The sequence below is a fragment of the Pisolithus orientalis genome (assembly GCF_024613125.1).
Source record: "Pisolithus orientalis strain OTSU chromosome Unknown F5J12scaffold_22, whole genome shotgun sequence".
NCBI classification, from domain to species: domain Eukaryota; kingdom Fungi; phylum Basidiomycota; class Agaricomycetes; order Boletales; family Pisolithaceae; genus Pisolithus; species Pisolithus orientalis.
The window spans coordinates 535,963-550,743 of NW_026260803.1; the positions used below are offsets into that span (position 1 = coordinate 535,963).

Here is a 14,781-nt window from a genome sequence, read left to right on the forward strand (position 1 = left end):
CACATAACCATAGCTCGTGTGCGAACCATGGCTTCCGTCAACGTACGCATTTGACGGTTCTCATGAGTTGGAACTTGATGGGAAACTCGCAAAGTTCGACGAGTGTTCTGGTCTGGAGATTGCAGTGAGCGATAACGCATTCCTCGGGACCTGTAGTGAGTCTGACATAAAAAGCTGGGCGATTATGGCGACTTTACCCGTGGCAATTTCCAATATTGCGGTAATATATTCAAGGACGTGCGGGAACATGACATGGATTCGATTTATGGCCCTGTCGAATCTCGTGTATCTAGCTGCGAAGATGTGGTGCGTCGCGTGTAAACTCGGCATGTCCCCATGACGCGGGGTATCAAATGCGACAACCTGGCAGTGCATGAACCCAAGTGTTTCTCACTTCCGAACAACAAAGAATTCCAGCTGCTGTTGAAAGCTCTGCACCTTGAAGATAGAGCTTTCGTAACAACGGTCATACAATGCCTAGACTTCTACAAGGTTGATGACAAGGGAAGACGGATAGACATGGGATGTCGTGAGTTTATCCGAAAGCTGGTTCCTACTTTTCTTTTGACCTTGGGGTGTCAGACTCAGCATCGAAGGGCGATAAGCAGTCTGCAGTCCCAGTCACCTCCAAGGTCCCCCTATGCATCATTGTAAGAAGATTATCTTGGGATAGGAACCCAACTTGTACTCAGAGAAGAGGAAAATTTGAAAACATTAGGTGATTCTTTTCCAGATCATGTCGTGTAAAGTTGCTGACAAGACACCGGAACGTAGAGAAACCTTTTACGCCTTGGAAAATCTGGTACAGTACCTGCTCTTGTCATTCAGGCTGCGGGTTTATCTGACTAATCCTATTGTCCGTAGCATCACCTTGCAGGAACCGAAGCCCGTCATGAGTCTGCGGTGCGTTGGGCAACTGCGTGAAACCTACGAACACACCCTCATGATGCCAGTAGAACAGACGGATGATGAACGAAGTGATCGACTACTTCGGTTTAGAATACCTGAAAAATTACGTGCGTGTTCGTTGATTCGATAGTTCAGCGTGTTATACTGCTGAAACACAGATTGGCGAGATAACGTTCTTCGGAAGGCTCCCTTCGATAATGGAAACCCGGTCACTCAGCGGAGGTTCCGTAGTCAGAGCGGGAGGTCAGCACGTCTCACCGAGCATGTTCGTTGGAACTTACGTCGCAACATAGGAAACACTCTATCGGCGCACTCACCAGATCCGTCACCCGTTTGTAGCGCGAAGATATGGGATCTGCTGCGAATCTGTCTTCAACCCGTCACAGGGCCGAACCCACGCCGTGAGGTAGCGGTACCCCTTCTGCTCCAGAAATTCAAAAGCCTTGGCGATAGGTCCGTTCAAAGGAAACGAGAGACGCAATATGAAGTGCAGTCCATATCACAAACTCTTAGCATTGAGGTAAGTGTTACCATCAGCTAAAAGGAGTCGAGGCTGATTCTAACGACAAAAAGTTACTTGAACACGTCTGTACCTCCCTCCTCCGTGCGTCCGAAGGCAATCAGTAAGTCTTACATTTCCTCAGATTTTATCTGCACTCTACCGTTCTTTGTCTCCTAGTTCCGGACGAAGAGGTCAAGCAGGCGCTAGTGATTACGATATGGTGCGCACCACTTTTTGGCGCTCCGTAATCCTCCTCCTGACATTGCAAAAAGGCTGATGTCCATTCCACGGTACGGGAGATAAAGGCCCTCCAAGCGAAACTCCAAGTAACACGGCACGAAGATGAACGACGGGCACTGGAGGAGGATGTAACAGGAAAAGTAAGGATATCGATATCTTCAGGTTATAACGTCTTGGAGCTGATCGATCCTTCGTCACAGATCCTGTGGTTCTATTGGCGCGGAATCTGGGCAGAAGTGGACCAACTGTTAGCCAAGGTAAGCTAACACTCGTCTTCATAGATGTTGTTTGACGTGGTCCAGGTAGTGAATGAAATTCGGAATGAATTGAATGCCAGCTTGGTGCCTCGGCCACATGATGCTCATCCGGGTTTGCTCGAGATTACAAAGTTTATTAAGGGAGCTCGACGTATGGGAGTGGGCGACGATATAGCTCACCTGCGGCGGTGAGTCATTTGGCTTACGACATTGGTATGAATTACTGAACATCCACTGTTCCAGGATCATGCGCGATGCAGGCGCAGGCATATCGAAACATGGATTATGGCTTGCTGCCCAGGCTGATGAACAAGCCAGATTGTCAAGTGTACTTGTTTCGAGAAACAACCCAATTACCAGTACCCGAGAGACTGCCTCGAGTACAAGTTCACTGGATACTGAACCGGAAGGCTCTGCTTCGAGCGGAAGTCCACTGTTAACCGAAACGGAGCTTTGACTTGTCTGCCTGAGTGAGTTCGTCCTGTAGACGAGGATCAGGATTCGATGGTCCCTCAGGACTTCGGCCCAACTTATCATAATCCCCTACAGTGCGTCTCTCTTTAGCGCGCGAGGAGGGTACAACCAGCGCCTGGAGCAGCTTGATGGACTTGAAGCAGGCAGATCGAAAGCAACGCTGCAGTGGCCCGCTGTAAGCTACTGCCTCACCGTCCACACCTCTGTAGCGTATTAGGTTTATAATGTGGACAAAGAAACATCACGGTATAGTTTCCTCGATCTTCACCACTACCCGAACTAAGAACCAAGACTGGACTCACATGGTTATGACTTTCAAGAACGATTTCCTCAGCGAAGGTCACCTGCAGCTGACGCTGGTTGTAATATTCAGCGTGTTGATATCGAGTACAATAGCTCTCGTAATTCTGGGATGACTAGTCACAACGCTAGGGAGCGATATCAGGAAATGGACGTTCAGACGGCAAGGGTGCACTTGCGTAGTTTGATAGACGTTAGTGACATGAAACTGCTATCTTCACAAGCAGCCAACCATACAAACGGAACAAAACGTGCCAGTCAAAATAAGTATCCTACAAATGAATGTTTTATTGTATACCCATATACCCCTACCAGTTGACGACACCAGAAGAGGTTCCAAGCGGTGTATGAATGACAACCATTCTACACAATGCTGTTCCGTGCTTCAAGGTCGTAAAGATTGGTTCTGACTCGACTCCCTAGCTAGTTGAACATTGCCTTCGTTATACGGCAAATCTTTCTTGACTGAAAAATGATACTTAAACCAATAGACATCTCTCGGGAGTGGACATACACACATCGTTCGCAGTGCACCTTTGAGGAGATATTACTCTTCCATTCTGGGGGCAGGAGAAAACCGTGAGAGCGGCCCAAGGTAGCGGGACGCTCGGCAGGATCATGACGCGGAAGTCATAAGAAACTGGTTACCGTTAGCAAACTGCCACATCAGCATAAACAAAGAAACGTACACCGTTTTTGGCGTGCTTGCGAGTCTCCGTACGAACCCCCAATTTGACAAGTGAAACAAACCGGCATCACTGCGAGAGAAGAATTGAAGAATTAGGTCCACAACGGTCTAGAACGAGTGGGTCATGAAGTGCTTCACAGTAACACCAACAGAGAGGTGTAATTATACGCGAACCGGGGATCCAGCTTAACATTCTGATACGTCAGCTCATCGGGTCATAATAAGCCGGAAGGAACGGGAACAGAGCCACCGAAACCACAAGGGTGCCCAGACATGGATATCAGCATAATGCCAACTACAGTACGTCCACTTCCAGGATGCGGAATAACTGTGCGGTTTTCGCCAGGTGCCACACTTGCAACATCTCCGTTACCGGCTGGTCGCCCGGAGTGCTGGTAGTGGGTTTGAGGACCAAAGCGGTGTATCCAGAAGTCCATGTATATACGTACGTCGGAAGAGCATCTTACCCGTCCCGCATAGGGCCACCGCCGAGTCGATGTGTCTCCATCCGCATCAGCGGCGCGTACACGGCCAAGAGCGTCTGCCACTTCATTCGTGTGGTAGGAAGGGAGGTATGTGATATGGTATCTGTTCTTGCGAAGGAGTTGAGGACGATGATGGGATTCGTAGGTGGCGTAGACGTAGCACAGTTTCACTGTGAGTCTAATTCTTCTTCCGGTAAGGATTCGGGGCCGGAGCGAGGTGGAGACCTGTGACTAGTCCGCCTGTGCGGTCATGAAGTACAAAGGATCACGCCGATACTCTAACAATGGACCGGAATCTGCGGAACTTCTGTTGGGTGTACGACGGCGCTGAGTTGGCCGTGACGTCATTTGGAATAGATACTTCAACACAGATTGTTCGCTAGGTTCGATGTTTTGCGTCGGCGCACGTAGCGGGTGGAGTCGTAGGAGAAAGGGGTTAGTCAAATTCGTCAAGGTGACATTGAGGAGGCGGGAGATGTGGTTAGATGTCCATTGCAGGGCTTCTGAGGAAATCAATCAGGAGCGTAGACGGTTGCTGTTGACTTTAGGGCGGTTGGCGTGGCTGGTATGACGAGTTGTCTCCTCGGGAGCGACGTTGCCTTTTCGGTGAACGGAATCCGTCAACCGTCCAGGAAGGCACACAAGGAGTTGGGAATTGCCTTTTGGCTGCCGCGTGGGCTGCTGAACACGATGGAGCCTACATATAATACCGAGACCACGTGCCACTGCCATGTCATGCATGTTTCCAAGCCAGTTTCAACGCACCCGACGTGTGTTCGTCGCTAGAAACATAAAGCCCGTCATCTGAAGAACCATCCAGTATGTGCGACAGGCTATAATACTATGATTCCCTCAGTTTTTCTTTATTCATTCTTTGTCAAGATGCGCCTATTGGATGTAAAAGCCGTTCTCGACCGAGAAAACCATGTCCAAGGAGTCGACCCCGAAATCGAGGTCCTGAAAGACCACGACGACACGACTGCAATATATGCCATACTTTCACACCGCTGGGGGACTGAGGTCAATTATGATGAGATGACCGGACTCATGAAGATGGACGAGCAAGACAGGAGTAAGGTCAGACAACGCTACGGCTACCAGAAGATTATCAAGAGTTGCGAACTGGCGATGAGGGACGGTTATACGTGGTTGTGGATCGATACGTGTTGCATTGACAAGCGGAGCAGCGCAGAGCTCTCCGAGGCGATCAACTCAATGTATCGATGGTACCGCAACTCGCAAATGTGCTACGTTTACCTCAACGATGTTGACGAGCTGGCCTTTCCTACTGAAGCAAGATTTCAATAGGTTTAGCAGGTCCAACGGTTGGCCGGAGTGGTTCTCGCGAGGCTGGACACTCCAAGAACTTGTCGCTCCGAAGGAGGCTGAATTCTTCAACAAGAGCTGGGTGTCTATCGGCATCAAACAGGACCTGACATCCTTATTAGAGGACATCACGCGAATTCCGGAGAAGGTTTTAAGAGATGAACAGGTTTTGAGAAGTACCGACTCATCAGAGCGTCCGCGCAGTCGCTCACATTATGTCTTGGGCCGCTGACAGGAAGACGACGCGAGTAGAAGATCGGGCGTATTCGTTGCTGGGCTTGTTTGGCGTCAACATGCCGATGCTGTACGGAGAGGGCTCGAAAGCGTTTCAGCGCCTGCAGCTGGAAATTATCCGCATGTACTAGCGATCACAGTATATTTGCATGGAATCCAAAAGGGACAAGCTGGGAGAGCACGGAGGTGTCCTTGCAGGTAGGCCCAGGCTGCTTCCTGGGACCTGTCACGACTATCGAAAACAGTGGATCCCCACGAGTTCTACTATGAACTTGCGGCGTATACCAGACTCGATATAGACAGAGGATGGAGCAAGCATATGCTGTTGGATACCAGGGTGAACGAGAATTCCCTTCAACTTTCTATATTCAATGTTACCAATGTGGGCATCCAACTGTCATTGCCTGTCATACCCGATCGTCACAACTCCAATCAATGCTTCAAAGCCGTATTGCCCTGTCGCGACCGTTACGGGCGTCTGGTTACCATCAAACTAGCATCCCGAGGGCTTAGCTCTTACAGGTCTTTGGGCCCTATCACGTGGATCCCTAACGAAGTGCCGGAGTTTAGGTCACTTCATCTTGCTTACACTAATGACGCTGCGGAGAGCCACAGCAACTTCAGCATCGATGACAGGCGCGCCTCATGGTATGGTTTCACCCGTTGCGGCACCTTGCCGTGCGGGATCACTGGCAATACTGTCACATTCTCATCGCAGGGAAACACTCTCATTGTTTTGGTCTATGCCAACAGTGATACTGGATCCCGCTTTGCAGTTGGACTTGGATACTACCTTGGTCAAGTATGGTCTCGCATCGTCTGTGATGAATACCCTGCAAAGCAAGATGCATTGTTGTCGTGGTTAGACTTTGCCAAGCAAATACATGATGACCTATGGAATACGCCTATCCACGAGTCCCATTTTCACAACACTTCCGACACCGTTAGGGATACCCATCTTCCCGGAACCATTTGGGACGCAAGGGTTTTCTGTCGCAGCAATGATAGGAGCTACCTCAACGTGATGATTGGCATCGAGCAGTGCCCTGGTTGTTGCATCGGGCCACGTGAACACACGTGCATGCTTGTCGGTGTTCTCTCCCATATAGGCACTCAGATCCAAATCTAACCGTCCACATGACCGTAGGAGAGCTACGAACTATGGCTCCCGTGGATATCAAAAAGTTATGGTTCTCATCAGCTGCGATTGGATGGAGAACCCGCAAAATTTGATTTGTGTCGTGATAAAGAGATTGCAGGTGAGTCGTAACACATTTTTCGGGGCATGTGGAAAGCCTGACACAAACAGCTGGGCGATTATGGAGACTCTTCTAATGGCAATTTCGAACGGTGCGGTAACATGTTCGACGATATGCAGAGACTTGGTATCGATCCCACGCATTCGCCTTATCGCCCAGTCGTCTCTCGTGTATCCAGCTACAAAAGGGGGTTGCGTCGTGTGCAGACTCAGGACGACATTGTCGTAACATCTTCCTCGGGCGAAAGCATGGTACTGCATCAACCAAAGGGCCTGTCAGCTTCCGAACAATGAAGAAATCGAAGCTATTGTTGAAAGCCCTGTCTACCCGTCTTGCAGGCAAGCACCTCGTGACAACAATCGTGCAGTGCTCACGATTCTACGAAATCGATCATGAGGAGAAGCAGAGGAACTTGGGAGGTGGTAAGTTAGCGCAAAAAAATGGGTTATACGTTTGTGTTGACCTTGGATAGCAGAGTCAGTGTTAACGGGCCGTAATCGCTCCACAGACCCAGGCATCTTCACCCCCCTATGTGTCATTGCAAGACCACTGGCTTGGCATAGAGAACCGGCTTGTTCATCGAGAAGGGAACGATTCAAACATATTAGGTGACTCCTCTGTAGATCATGTTGCGTAATATCACTGATGCTACGTTCGGCACACAGGGAACACTTTTATGTCCTAGCAAATCTGGTACCTACCCTTATCAGCCAGGCTATGAGCGCTGGATTTATCTGAATAATTATTTGCAGCATCACACTGTAGGAGCCGGAGCTCTTGACGACTCTGCAGTAAGTTAGAAAACTGCGTAAAACTCACAGATACACCCTCATGAAGACAGCAGGATAAACAGAAGACAAGTGGAGTGGTCGACTTCTCGGCCATATTCGGTTTACAATACCTGGACAATTTCGTGCGTGCTCGTTCTTTAATACCTCGGCCTGTTTATACCGTCGAAATGTAGGTTGGCGAGATAACATTCTTCGAAAGGCTCCCTTCGATAATGGAAACTCAATTTCGCTGCGAGGCCTCCGTAGATGCAGCAGACAGTAGTGTGTTACAGCAAGTGTGCTCATCGGCAACCTTACATAATAGCATAGGAGATGGTATATCAGCGCGCCCATGCCCATCGAATCCATCATTCGTCAGTTGCGTGGTGACACGAAATCCGTCTGTGCTAACCCAAGCGTTGCAGAATCCACACTGTGCACCTCTTTTACTGAAGAAGTGTAAAGGTCTTGACCAGCCTTGGTCGATTGGTGAACGTCGAAACACACAAAATGATGTAAGGTCCATATCACAAACTCTCAGCGTTGGGGTGAGTGTTACTATTAGCGAAAAAGGAGTCGAGGCTGATTCTAGTCACAAAAAGCTACTCGATCGCATCTGTTCTTCCTTCCTCGGAGAGTCCAAGGACAAACAGTCAGTACTTATTTTTCTCGTATTTTTTCTGTGTTCGACCGTACTTCGTGTCCTGGTTTCAGACGGATAGGTCGAGTCGGTTGCACTGATTACGATACGGTTGGCACCGTTTTTAACGCTCGTTAGCTCAACTCCTGGACACTGCAGACAGGTTAATGTCCATTCCATGGTACAAGAGATAACATCTCTTCAAGCGAAACTCGAAGCAACACATGACGAAGATGAACAACGAGCGCTGGAGGAGGATATAACGGGAAAGGCAAGAATATCTTCGAGTCATAATCCCTTGAAGCTGATGATTCGTCGTTTACTACAGATTCTATTGCTCTATTGGTGTGGAATCAGCTCAGAAGTGGACCAATTATTACCAAAGGCAAGATAATCCTCGCCTTCATGAATTTTATTTCACTTAGTTCAGGTCGTGGAATACATTCGAATGGAACGCGATTCCGACGCGCGCCCCTCGGGTTTACGTGAGATAGCAGAGATTATCAAGGGAACCCCGTATATAAGCCCGGACGACGATATAGCTCACTTGCGAAGGTAAGCGACGACGTTAGGCTTATGGGTCGGTATGAATAGCCGAACTTCAATTGTTTCAGGGTTATGCTTGATGCGGGCGCAGACATATCGAAATATAAACTGTGGCTTGCTGCCCAGGCTGCAGAGCGAGCGAGGTGTCCAGGTGTACTTGTTTCAGGCGACAACCCATTTCCTGGCACCCAAGAAATTACTCCGGGTGCGAGCCCTGAAGTGCCCACTGGTACGGCGTCTAAGCATGCCAGCCTGCAGACGAGGATCGTGACATTGTTGATGGGGATCAAGCAGTCGGCTCGTAACCTCTCGCGCAGCGGCCAACGTCAAGTAAGTCCTAGATGAAACCAAGGACAAACGCACGTACCCCAGCTGTCACACCGATAACTGCATATGTACTTTATGTACAAACCGCCGCCCCCCACTGCAAACTGACCTTAGGACAAATTTTGTATTATTGCGAAATCAGAATTCATAACGCTAGTACTTCCTAACTTTTTTTCTTCGGACACGACTCGAATTACCAACCTTAATGGAAGGTGTAACACCAAAACGCCGCCACGTTCAAGAACCGGAGTCGCAGTACTAGTCTGGATATTAGATCTGTCTTATGTTTCCAGGGGACGTACAATCAGTTGACCGGGACTGACCGTGATAGTGTTGAGAGCGTGCCTGCGAAAGATGCGTCTTTATCTGTGTCTGTGCAACAAATAAACGAGTTTGATTTCGGATTGATTGCATGGTTTTGGATCAGATACTCGATTCCACAGTGTCCCAACACTTCATAATGTGTCTCTTTCCAGTAAAACTGTGTGAAGAGGGTTCGACCAGAGCTTGTCGCAGTCTCAGATGTTTAGAGCCGGCAGATCTAATACAGCGCTGGGATGATTGGTGTCTTCGGCTGTTGTAGGTGGCGCATGGTGGCTGAGGTCCATTGTAGCTGCTGCTTCATTATATAGACCACTGTAGCAGAGCAGTTCAGAACGCCAGTAAAAAGACGGCACAAACAGCTTACCCGATAATCCATCTCACAACGTCGAGACCCCAGTCTTCGCCACTACCCGAACTAAGGGCCAGGATGGGACTCAAATGGTCGTGACCTTCCAGAACGAATTCCTCGATAGTACCTCCCCTGCTCTTGAATTCCCGAGTAAATGTTTGCATCGAAACCGATATCGCACGTGGTTCGCTTCCCGCCATGACGTTCCAGAACGGAGGGAGTGAAAGGATGTGTGATTCATATGCCCGACGAAGCAGGCTCAGCGGATAATTGGCCGCAACCTTTCTGGCATTTCCGTAATACGTTTGCGCGACGGAGTAGAATTGAGGACGAGATGGCGAGATCTCACAAGGGACGCCCATCAGTATGACACCACGTACACAACCGAGTGCAGAAGAAGACAGGAATAGAGAGGGTAGGAGCAAATAAGAGGCCAAGTGCAAGCCACCCGCAGAGTGACCGAGAAGAAACACACGGTTTGAGTCACCCTCAGCAACATTTTTGATTGTCCATTCAATTGCGTCGCGCACATCTTCTGAGCCCTGAGGAAAGGTGATCCCAGGAACAAAACGGTAGTCGGGAATCACGACGAGAATGCCTCTGGACGCAAAGAAGGCACCAAGGTTGTTATGTACAAGGTTAGAAGGCGGGGAGGAGCGTGCTCCACGAACTAGTCCACCACCATAAAAAAAGATAAGGATCGGTGGAAGCCCGTCGCCAGATCCTGACAACGAGGGGTAGTAAACGTCAAGCTAAGCATCTGTCAACGCACTCTCCCAGCAACACAGAACATGAAGCACACCTTGTGAACATCTGACGACCCATACGTGAAAGTTACACGTCTGATAGACTCTATAGTTGAGCGGTTGGCCTCAAGTAAAGGGTAAGCTAGACACACATGGAGTCCTGTTGACGGAGATCAGAGGTGTCACGCACTAGGGTCAATTATCTCTCTTGTACGCGGCCGCACTGGGGTCCTGGGTGCGCCAGTACAAGCCATCACAGGCGGTGGATTATCATATGTTGACTTGCAGCAGAACTTTTGCAGTTCAGTCTAGAGCGCACTGATTTCGCCCAAATTTCGCCATCCACTTGGTACTCGGTGGTCGTTCGAGTCTTTTCATTCCCACGGTGAAACGTTCACTGACCCGTCGCATGCGTCTGACTCTCTGGCGAAGAATTCAAATATTTTTCGAACAATGAGTCCTATCGCCCACATCCGCTGTGATTTCCTACATCTGGAAAAGTAAGAGACAGACCGGCGTGGTCATCCTGAATACAGTTGGAATGCCTCCCACTGAGTGCCCCCGTCCAGTACTGCTGTGCACGGTACTTAAGTTCTGCTGCTGCGGCTGCCGCATAAAGCAAGAGCTGATCCTCATGCATCATGTTCGACACGTGTGCCTTTCCCTAAACCCTGCGAGGTGTGTTATCTCAAGCCTTTTCAAGCCCCCCGTTCGTTCTTCTCCAGACGCATCAAGCTCACCGGCTGAGGAACGATCGTGTAGTCTCGGACACCTAGGCAGTACGTGTGACGACCTATGCCTGTTGGACCAGCCTCGAGCTCTCCCTTTGAATCTTTGAAAGATGCGGTTATTAGATGTAAGAGCCGTTCTTGACCGGGAGAAGGATATCCGTAGAGTGGACCCCGAAATCGAGGTCTTGAAGGAACTCGACGATAACAGGGCAAGCTATGCCATTCTTTCGCATCGCTGGGGAACTGAAGTCACTTACGATGAGATGACTGGTCTCGCGGTAATGGGGACACGACAGAGGGACAAAATTAGGCAGCGCGACGGTTACCAGAAGATCATCAAGAGTTGCGAACAGGCCAACAACGACGGTTACTCATGGTTGTGGATCGATACGTGTTGCATTGACAAGCGAAGCAGTGCAGAACTCTCAGAAGCAATCAATTCAATGTATCGATGGTACCGCAATTCACAGATGTGCTACGTGTACCTCAACGATGTCGACGACTCAGCCTTTCCTACTGAACCGGATTTTGGCAAGTTTTGCAGGTCCAGTGGCTGACCAGAGTGGTTCTCGCGAGGCTGGACACTCCAGGAGCTCATTGCTCCGAGGGAACTCGAATTTTTCAACAAAAGCTGGGTACCCATAGGGAACAAACAGGATCTGACATCCACCTTAGAAGGCATTGCGCGAATTCCGGAGAAGGTATTGAGGAGCGAACAGGTTTTGAGGTCTTGGGAACGTCCAAGCGTCGCTCAGATTATGTCTTGGGCCGCTGACCGGAGAACGACACGAATGGAAGATCGAGCGTATTCACTGATGGGACTATTTGGCGTGAATATGCCAATGCTGTACGGAGAGGGTTTGAAAGCATTTCAGCGGTTACAACTAGAAATCATCCGGACGGCGTCGAGCGATTGCAGCATATTTGCATGGAACCTCAAGGGACAGTTTGAGTTGCATAAAAGTGTTCTTGCAGATGACCCGAGCTGCTTCCGGGGCTGTCGCGACATCGAAAAAGTGGATCCCCGTTGGTTCGTTAATGAACTAGAGGAATATTTGCGCCAGAACAGACTTAACGTGGATGCCAATCGGGTCGAACTCGAATCATTGCTTCGTGATGTGTGTTCCCCTCTACTTTCCAAATTCGATGTCAGCAATCTAGGCATCCAAGTATCGTTGCCAGTCGTACCCATTGACCACGGTGACTCTGACTCTTACCTCACGGCCGTATTGCCATGTCGCGACCGCTATGGAGACTTGTGGCGAGCCTCAGAAAAACAGCTGGGCGATTATTGTGGCGAACATTTCGTTTTCGAACGTCGCGGGAACATATTCGAAGATATGCGGGAACTCGGTATCGACCCCACGGATTCACTTTACTGCCCAGTCGTCTCTTGTGTATCCAGTTGCAAACGTCGGCCGCGTCGCATGCAGATTCAGGATGACGCTGCCGTGTCACGCAACGCCATGGGCAAAAATCTGGCCCTGTATCAACCCAAGAGTCTCTCGCTTCCGAACAACGAAGCATTCGAGCTGCTGCTGAGAGCCTTGTCGGCACGTCTTGCAGGCAACCGTCTCGTGACAACAGTTATACAATGCTCAGATTTCTACGAAGTGGATGATGAGGGAAGACGGTGGGGCTTGAAAGGTGGTGAGTTTGCCCAAAGGATGGTGCTTGCTTTTGTTTTGACCTTGAGTATATCACACTCAGCATCGCAGGGCGATAGTCGGTCCGCAGAACCAGATACCTTCACCCCCCTACGCATCATTTCAAGACCACTAGCGTGGCATAGGGAACCGGCTTGTGCCCGGAGAAGGCAGCAATTCAAAAACATCAGGTGATCCATTTGCGGTGTTGTGTAATGTCACTGATAATATGTTCGAAATGTAGTGAACATTTTTACACCTTAGCGAATCTGGTACTTGCTCCTATCAGCCAGGCTGCGAACGCTGAATTTTGTCTAACCCATCTTATTATTTGCAGCATCGCCTTTCGGGAGCCGAAGCTCGTGACCAGTCTGCAGTGCGTGAGACAACTGCATGAGATCCACAAGCCCACCTTTATGATGACAGCAGCATAGACAGATGATAAATGAAATAATATACCATTACCCGGCCGTGTTCGGTTTAGAGTACCTGAAAAATTTCGTGCGTATTCGTTGTTTCGATACTTCAGCTTGTTCATATTGTCGAATTGTAGGTTGGCGAGATAATGTCTTCGAAAGGCTCCCTTCGATGATGGAAACTCAGTTACGCAGCGAGGCTTCCGCTGGCCCGGCGGGAGGTTGCGTGTCACGCCAAGCGTGTTCGTCGGAAAACTTATGTGACAGCATAGAAAATCGTTTATCAGAGCAGCCGTCAAAACGATCATTCCGAAGTTGGGTGGTGACGCGGGATCTTTTCAAATGCAGGCTCCGATCTAAGGCGCGGCAGAATTCCGCTGTAGAGCGGAACCCACGCCATGAAGTGGCGATACCCCTTTTGGTCGAGAAGTGGAAAGCTCTTGGCAAAGGGAATAATCTGATTCACGACGCAAAGCGAGAACTTTGGCGCAAAGTAACGTCTATTTCACAATTCTGGGCGTTGGGGTAAGTGATTCTATCAGCCACGTGAGGCTGAGGCTGATTCAAGTCACAAAAGCTTTTTGAACATATCTGTGCTACCCTCCGTGCATCCGAGGACAGGCAGTGAGTAGTCATCTCTCTACATATTTTTTCTGCATTCTAGCATCCCTTGTGTTCTGGTTCCAGAGGCATAAGCCAAGTAGGCCACACTGCTTACGACGTTAGTACCATTTTTTGAGGTTTAGTAGCGCACGTCCTCACGCTGGAGATAGGCTAATGTCCGTTCCACGGTACAAGAGATAGATGCGCTCCAAGTGAAACTACAAGCAGCAGATGACGAAGATGAACAGCGAGCGCTGGAGGAGAACGTAACAGGGAAGGCAAGGATATCTTTAGGTTATAATCTCTTGAAGTTGATTATTCGTTCGTTGTAGATTCTGTGGTTCTATTGGTTTGGAATCCGTTCAGAGGTGGACCAACTATTGGCAAAGGTAAGCCAACGCTCTTGTCCGTACGTGTCATTTGACATCGTTCAGGCCGTGAACTATACTCGGACGAATTCGAATAGCCTTTTATCGGTATTCTATCGACAGGGTGTGGATGAGATTGCAGATATTGTTAGGCGAGTCCCACGTGTGAACCTCGTTGACGATATGGCTCACTTGCAGCGGTAAGTAAGCCACTTCATCGGTTTATGGCATTAATATGAGGGCTGAACACCCGCTGTTCTAGGATCATGCTTGATGCAGGCACAGGCATATTGAGACATGAATTATGGCTTGCTGCCCGGGCTGCAGAGAAAGCTAGGTGGTCAAGAGTTTTGGGAGGTGACCCCATTATGGGCCCCCAAGAGACTGCATCGAGTACAAATTCCAAGGCGCCCTCCACATCAGTTGTTCAGCAAACATTGGACGGTGGCAATGGAAGACTTTGACTTTTCCTGGGTAGGTTCAACTTGTACACGGGGATCATGATTATCGCAGTTGGGGATCAGTCAAGAGTGACCTCTCATGCTGGGCTGGGCGAGTCCTATGTAGATGAGACTGAGGACAAACCCATGCGACGCATGCGTATTAGGTTGCTACAGGATTAACTGCATATCTGTAGTCCA

General features: G+C 49.4%; 6 protein-coding genes across 6 annotated transcripts; 5 read left to right on the plus strand and 1 right to left on the minus strand.

Annotated features, from left to right (window-relative positions):
* The first annotated feature begins 1,509 nt into the window (after nucleotides 1–1,509).
* Nucleotides 1,510–2,844, plus strand: F5J12DRAFT_842432 (uncharacterized protein). The gene is made up of 6 exons (XM_051746162.1): nucleotides 1,510–1,532; nucleotides 1,589–1,631; nucleotides 1,684–1,791; nucleotides 1,852–1,908; nucleotides 1,954–2,096; nucleotides 2,152–2,844. The coding sequence occupies exons 2-6, from the start codon at nucleotides 1,629–1,631 to the stop codon at nucleotides 2,363–2,365; spliced, it is 525 nt and encodes a 174-aa protein (XP_051598518.1). The 5' UTR covers nucleotides 1,510–1,532; nucleotides 1,589–1,628; the 3' UTR covers nucleotides 2,366–2,844.
* A 2,139-nt stretch (nucleotides 2,845–4,983) lies between these two features.
* F5J12DRAFT_906395 (uncharacterized protein) lies at nucleotides 4,984–5,546 on the plus strand (the record flags this gene model as incomplete). The annotated part of the gene is made up of 3 exons (XM_051748785.1): nucleotides 4,984–5,121; nucleotides 5,192–5,329; nucleotides 5,373–5,546. The coding sequence occupies 3 exons, from the start codon at nucleotides 4,984–4,986 to the stop codon at nucleotides 5,544–5,546; spliced, it is 450 nt and encodes a 149-aa protein (XP_051598519.1).
* Nucleotides 5,547–5,588: 42 nt separating this feature from the next.
* On the plus strand, nucleotides 5,589–7,156 carry F5J12DRAFT_228736 (uncharacterized protein). The gene is made up of 4 exons (XM_051738490.1): nucleotides 5,589–6,502; nucleotides 6,563–6,674; nucleotides 6,725–7,096; nucleotides 7,147–7,156. Exons 1-3 carry the CDS (start codon nucleotides 5,735–5,737, stop codon nucleotides 6,748–6,750), a joined length of 906 nt encoding a protein of 301 aa, XP_051598520.1. The 5' UTR covers nucleotides 5,589–5,734; the 3' UTR covers nucleotides 6,751–7,096; nucleotides 7,147–7,156.
* On the plus strand, nucleotides 6,858–9,172 carry F5J12DRAFT_228615 (uncharacterized protein). Its single transcript, XM_051738489.1, has 14 exons — nucleotides 6,858–7,096; nucleotides 7,147–7,282; nucleotides 7,340–7,367; nucleotides 7,427–7,465; nucleotides 7,516–7,587; nucleotides 7,639–7,723; nucleotides 7,775–7,818; nucleotides 7,870–7,992; nucleotides 8,047–8,096; nucleotides 8,159–8,195; nucleotides 8,248–8,355; nucleotides 8,413–8,469; nucleotides 8,515–8,639; nucleotides 8,699–9,172. The coding sequence occupies exons 1-14, from the start codon at nucleotides 6,964–6,966 to the stop codon at nucleotides 8,973–8,975; spliced, it is 1,314 nt and encodes a 437-aa protein (XP_051598521.1). The 5' UTR covers nucleotides 6,858–6,963; the 3' UTR covers nucleotides 8,976–9,172.
* On the minus strand, nucleotides 9,007–10,630 carry F5J12DRAFT_949013 (Alpha/Beta hydrolase protein; the record flags this gene model as incomplete). The annotated part of the gene is made up of 4 exons (XM_051749776.1): nucleotides 9,007–9,593; nucleotides 9,646–10,382; nucleotides 10,433–10,536; nucleotides 10,567–10,630. 4 exons carry the CDS (start codon nucleotides 10,628–10,630, stop codon nucleotides 9,476–9,478), a joined length of 1,023 nt encoding a protein of 340 aa, XP_051598522.1. The 3' UTR covers nucleotides 9,007–9,475.
* Nucleotides 10,631–11,262: 632 nt separating this feature from the next.
* On the plus strand, nucleotides 11,263–13,092 carry F5J12DRAFT_949015 (heterokaryon incompatibility protein-domain-containing protein; the record flags this gene model as incomplete). Its single annotated transcript, XM_051749777.1, is given in 3 exon segments — nucleotides 11,263–11,656; nucleotides 11,669–12,757; nucleotides 12,818–13,092. Coding segments are annotated over 3 exon segments (1,614 nt in total), but the record flags the coding sequence as incomplete, so codon positions are not given.
* Nucleotides 13,093–14,781: the final 1,689 nt, after the last annotated feature.

Bases quoted from the DNA above. Each gene is read 5' to 3' on its own strand.
- F5J12DRAFT_842432 (XM_051746162.1), top strand. The intron at 1,792-1,851 runs GTAAGGATATCG...CCTTCGTCACAG, and splicing joins AGGAGGATGTAACAGGAAAA to ATCCTGTGGTTCTATTGGCG. The intron at 2,097-2,151 runs GTGAGTCATTTG...CCACTGTTCCAG, and splicing joins GATATAGCTCACCTGCGGCG to GATCATGCGCGATGCAGGCG.
- F5J12DRAFT_228736 (XM_051738490.1), top strand. From the start codon at position 5,735: ATGCTGTTGGATACCAGGGTGAACGAGAATTCCCTTCAACTTTCTATA. The intron at 6,503-6,562 runs GTCGGTGTTCTC...ACATGACCGTAG, and splicing joins GTGAACACACGTGCATGCTT to GAGAGCTACGAACTATGGCT. The intron at 6,675-6,724 runs GTGAGTCGTAAC...TGACACAAACAG, and splicing joins TCGTGATAAAGAGATTGCAG to CTGGGCGATTATGGAGACTC.
- F5J12DRAFT_228615 (XM_051738489.1), top strand. From the start codon at position 6,964: ATGAAGAAATCGAAGCTATTGTTGAAAGCCCTGTCTACCCGTCTTGCA. The intron at 7,097-7,146 runs GTAAGTTAGCGC...GACCTTGGATAG, and splicing joins GCAGAGGAACTTGGGAGGTG to CAGAGTCAGTGTTAACGGGC. The intron at 8,097-8,158 runs GTCAGTACTTAT...TCCTGGTTTCAG, and splicing joins GGAGAGTCCAAGGACAAACA to ACGGATAGGTCGAGTCGGTT.